The sequence below is a fragment of the Xenopus tropicalis genome, chromosome 2, assembly GCF_000004195.4.
Source record: "Xenopus tropicalis strain Nigerian chromosome 2, UCB_Xtro_10.0, whole genome shotgun sequence".
Lineage (NCBI taxonomy): Eukaryota > Metazoa > Chordata > Amphibia > Anura > Pipidae > Xenopus > Xenopus tropicalis.
Genome location: NC_030678.2, coordinates 57,903,583 through 57,908,947, shown reverse-complemented (window position 1 = coordinate 57,908,947; position 5,365 = coordinate 57,903,583). Strand labels below are relative to the sequence as shown.

Genomic DNA, 5,365 nt, shown 5'->3' with positions numbered 1-5,365 from the left:
AATCCTATTATCAGCACACATGCAAACTATAAGGAAATATCTTGGGCTGTGTAAATTCAGGTCTGTTGATCTTGGATTTTTGTTTGTTTGATAAATTACTATATATATATTATCACAGGAATTCCCATCACTCTTAGGACAAAATCTGCAAGGCTACATTAGTCCAAAGCTGCCTAATATTGTGAGATGTGCTTCTTTATTTCTTCACAATCAGTTTTGAACCATTTAGGCTACAGTCAGAAGAGTCCAGATATTTATCTGCAGGCCTGGATTTGTGGGCAGGCTACAAAAACCCAGGCCTAGGAGGGTGTGAGGGAGTGCAAGGCGGGGAGATTGAGCGGCCTAGGGGCACACTACATTTAAATCTGTCCCTGTTTATCCAAGGACAAGAAACAGCCTCGTCTGACTGTAGCCTTAATTAAAGTGTAAACTATCAAATAAAATGAATGTAAAATTGCTCAGAGAGCTCTCTGAGCATGTTTGCAATATACAGAAATGAGTTTTTCAAGATATTAGCCATATACAGATATTAGCCATTATTTTTCAAATAGAGGTATGGGATCCCTTATCCGGAAACCTGTTATCCAGAAAGCTCCGAATTACGGAGTCTCCCATAGACTCAATTTTAATCAAATAATTCAGAATTTTAAAACGGATCTCCTTTTTCTCTGTAGTAATAAAACAGTACCTTGCAATCCCAACTAAGATATAAATATTCCTTATTGGATGCAAAACAATCCTATTCGTTTTAATTAATGTTTTATTGATTTTTTAATAGACTTACGGTATGGAGATTCAAATTACAGAAAGACCCCTTATCCGGAATACCCTTGGTCCCGAGCATTCTGGATAACAGGTCCTATACCTACATTTGAAATAACAGAGCCACCTGCTGTTTAGGTCAGCTGAGCGTCCACAGTAAGCAGGAAATTAAAGGTTTTGTAATGGTGATGTCCTTAGAACTAACCAAAGAAAAGTCAGATGACTCTTCTCTGCTCAGCAACTAAATTTTCTGAGCAGAGCAATTGCACAAGACTTTTCTCTGCTCACTAACTGTTGCCAAATTGGCAAAATTGCACAGTAGCTGGCACTGATTGATTATATCTTATAAACTAGGTAACCAAATAAATGTTAATGTAAATTGCATAAGTGCTTAGAAGAGGACTCATTAATTTAATTTTACTTGATTTTCCTTAGTTTACATTTCCTGTACCACACTTTTAAAAAAAGTGCTCCATAAAGATGTATTTCTTGTCAAGGATCAAGATTTGTTTCCTATGAAAGTCAGGCAGTGTGTGAATAAACCAAAGTTCAATATTGATTCCAGGGTGCAAAAGGAGCCAAGTCCTCCCTAGGGCTCTGAATTTAGAAGAACAAACATTGGAGACAAAGAAACATACATATCCCTATTGATACTGAATAAATACAGTAACTAGTGTCCTAGGTAGCTGGTCTCCTCAGCCTGCAAGATAAAACAAGACTCATTCTCAAGACTCATTATATATTTGGCCACCAGTTCTACCACATCTAATATTTCAAGATGTGCTGAAACTAACTATAATTAAATATATTCCTTATGTTAATAGAATGTGCTAAGTAACTGTAAAGCAAGAGCACTGTTCTGTATTCATATGCGTTCTGGCATGTGTTACATATTGAAAGGGGGATGTTTTGAGACAATTTAAATTTAGCTCTGAAACACAGAAACTATCAGTGATGCAGTGTATGTATCATACACTGGCATGTAAGATACATATTCATGGTGTGTAGTCACACAACCCAGTGCAAACACATTCCCTTATGAAAGTATATAAGTAGAGTGAATACTGGCAAATTAAAAGGGGCGCAGCAATATTAATGAAACCATTTTGCATTAGACATATCAAAATCAGGAAAATTGGAACCCAAACAGAACCCAAAAGCTTGGTGTTGAAAAAAAAGTAATTTGACATTATTATTTCCAAGATATGTTGTAAGGTGCTCAGATACAGCAGATAGAAACTGCCACTGTATTGGAGCAATAGCAGGATTATTCCAGTGCTGAGAAGAGACACATTTATGATGAGCGGGGATACACTCTGCAGTCAGATTGTGAGCCTTCCAGGTCCCTACTGGCTCCCACTATTTTTATATATCTAGTTAAACACACTTACGGAAACACTGATGAAGCAACTTATGCCCCACATATTAGAAAAGAAAGAGACAACCTCAAACCCCTTACAATAGGAAGCCACAGTTTGAGTTATGTATCTCATACTGTGACTCACTAGTGTAAATTGAGCAATGTAATGTTCATGAAATACAATGGGATTTCTGTTTCATTTGGAACATTAAATATTTTTCATGCATTATATGAGGGGGATATCTTGTGTGTGTGCAGCTTAAGGCATGGAAACAGCACGGAACAGAATGTCCCCATTCTGCTTTTCTATTAAAAGTGTTTCCTGTATCACTGGCTCTCTTGGGACATATACCTATCCCAGAGAGACACAGTGCCAGAAAATAATGATTACTTGCAGTTGTAACGCAGATAAAAGTTTAAACTTTCAGTAACATATAAAATGCTAAGCAATTCTTTCATTTCCTGTACATAAAAATTAGTTTATATTCAGTTTATACAGTGAGCACATTTTTAGTTCCTTCCCCAGCTTGATTTTTTCACATACAGAATTTGTATGGTGCTCTGACAACAATAAAACATCATCTACAATGCCAAAAGGATAAAAAAAAAAAAACAGCTCTGAGGTTCCTATGGATTCTGCCAGTAAGAGAGCAATGATGCAAGGAATAGGGGGGGTTACACACAACCAGGCTGATCTCCTTACTGGGCAGCAGGGACTTGTCTAAATGTGAGGCGAGGAGAAAGGGGCGGGACTTTCCATGTAAGGCAGATGCCTGTGTTATTCTCGGTCATTCAGAGCTCTGAACTGGCTCTATCCTGCTTTGCTGCAAGGGGCTGGCCGTGGCACACCTTACCTCTCTGGCTCTATATATTCTGTGCTTGACAATCAGGAGAAGCCGGTTGCCTTGTGCTTGGTGGAAGAAGTAAAAGAGGTGGCTTTCAAAAGAGTGCCTGATTTGCATCTCAAATAAAGGGCGAGGGACTGAATGAAGGAATTTCTTGATCTTACAAAAAGCCATTTTATCACCAGTCTCCAATTCTGATCCTGCGTGTGGATGTGAAAGTTGTATCTCCCTTGCTGCAGGGAAGTGGATGCTGGGACAGCAGTGATGAGAGAAGAGCTGAATCATCTTCAACTATAAAAGGAATTAGAGAGTGGTTTCCTGTAAGCTCTTGGAACACAGTATTGCACTAGGGTTTGCAGAAGTGGGCGATTTGTACCATTAAAGGAAATTTACCGCTAGTGTGCAATCATGATGCAGATATCAGACACCTACAACCAGAAGCATTCCCTGTTCAATGCCATGAACAGATTCATTGGAGCTGTGAATAATATGGATCAGACTGTGATGGTTCCCAGCTTGCTTAGGGATGTGCCTCTTGATATGGAAGTAAAGGATGAGGTTCACAACACCAATGGAGCCACAAATTATTTCTCCCGGAGGGACATGCACGGCTATTATATCCTGCTCAAATCCATTAGGAATGATATAGAGTGGGGTGTCGTACAGGGAGAGGACAGGAAAAAGGACAAACTCTCCAACATGGAAATCAGCAGGCTGGAGGATGGAGACGGGGAGGAGGACTTGGAAAAGCAATTCCACTATCACCTGAGTGGACTCCACACAGTCCTTAACAAACTCACCAGAAAAGCCCATCTTCTCACCAACAGATATAAAGAAGAAATTGGGTTTGGCAGTTGGGGACATTGATGACCGTGGCCTTTAGTTTTTGTACCTGTTTTATTAATATTATTTTTTTATTGTATTTTGTTGGGGATATGGGATAGTTTTCTTTTTCATTTTTGTATGCCATTTTGTGCTGCAGACCAGTGCAAAATGGCTCAGGAGGATTTAGTTGGAGATGTAGATTATGTTTTATCACAGAGTACTGCATTTATAGGACAGTACTGTCTCAGTTCACTGTTATAATTCATTTAATTGATAGTTCAGCAGCTGCTTAAAGTGAGCAATCTGCAAAAGAATGAATAATGGTTTGAAAGAGGATACATTTGACATTTTGTATAGCATTTTTCATTTACTTTGCAAAAGCACAGAGTATCCTAAAATATTAGAAGAAACAACATTATCTTCTGTAACATAAGGCTATGATTATGCTGTGTTATACCAGACAACTCCCTGTCTAGCACCGTTGCTGCAAAACCATAAAAATGAAGAATAGCTTGAACAGCAGTGCAAAGTTAATATTAGGTATAACTTCTGTATTAATTATCTATTGATTCTCCTGTTTTACTGGGGCATGCAAGATGCATTTGCTGATGTGCTTAATGTAAAAATTTGGCAGCCTCCATAATAATTATAGTTAAGGATAACGCATAGTTAGTCTTTTGCCAAAGTTAAATACAGAAAAATGTAACCAAAATATAAATATATATAAAGGGAGGATGCAAGGCTGATTTTTTTCTCTGCAACTAGAAGAGCCAGTGAATGCTGCAAGGGTATATAGTACAGATGGGGTGTGGTAATCATGGCAATTCTGGTGCAGATTGCATCACTCTATTCCTGGTTTGCACTACTTTTTTTTTAAAGAAAAGACTGTGTATACTGTATATGAGCTGCATATTTTGCACTATCAACGGGAAGTTTTATATTTTGCTCTGCCTGAGACAATGATTATCAGGTGCAAAACTGCAGTAGTCTCCTTATTGCATTATTTTTGGCTACACGTTCCTTTGTGTAATCCAGGGCAGACATCTTTTATTGTCTTACATGGTCTGTGATGATTTAGCAAAATCCAAGGACGCAGCTGAGGCTAATATTAAGCCAATGACCACGGATTTAATCATGCTGGAACTAAATGATACATCTGTTTCAGTAAGATGTTGAAAGGGTTCCTTATCTTACACAAAAATATAAAAATTATATGTATATGATATTTTAATAAACTAAACAAATGTGCATTAACTAAAAATACTGGTCTCCTGTTTTTTTAGACATTAAGCAAATGCTTAATACTCTTTATCTATTCTGTCTGTGTCATGTACATAAATGCATTTGTTAGGTGTATTAAAATAAACATGACAGTTATCAAGTAATGAGCATTATTATGCAGCTTTATGTTTACCTAATAGAAGAAGGCTACGTTTTTCATTCACAACTAAAATTAAAATTGTTTAATTCAAATGTCTAGTTGCTTTAATTTTGCCATAGCAGAAGCTGCATAAAATCCAAACTGCAGGTGCCATTTCTCCTCCTCCCTCTGCCTGAAGTGTGGCATTCAGTA

General features: G+C 37.7%; 1 protein-coding gene across 1 annotated transcript; it reads left to right on the top strand.

The window, feature by feature from the left end:
- The first annotated feature begins 3,173 nt into the window (after positions 1-3,173).
- On the top strand, positions 3,174-5,053 carry mid1ip1 (MID1 interacting protein 1). Its single transcript, NM_203673.1, has one exon. It carries the CDS (start codon positions 3,376-3,378, stop codon positions 3,832-3,834), a length of 459 nt encoding a protein of 152 aa, NP_989004.1. The 5' UTR covers positions 3,174-3,375; the 3' UTR covers positions 3,835-5,053.
- Positions 5,054-5,365: the final 312 nt, after the last annotated feature.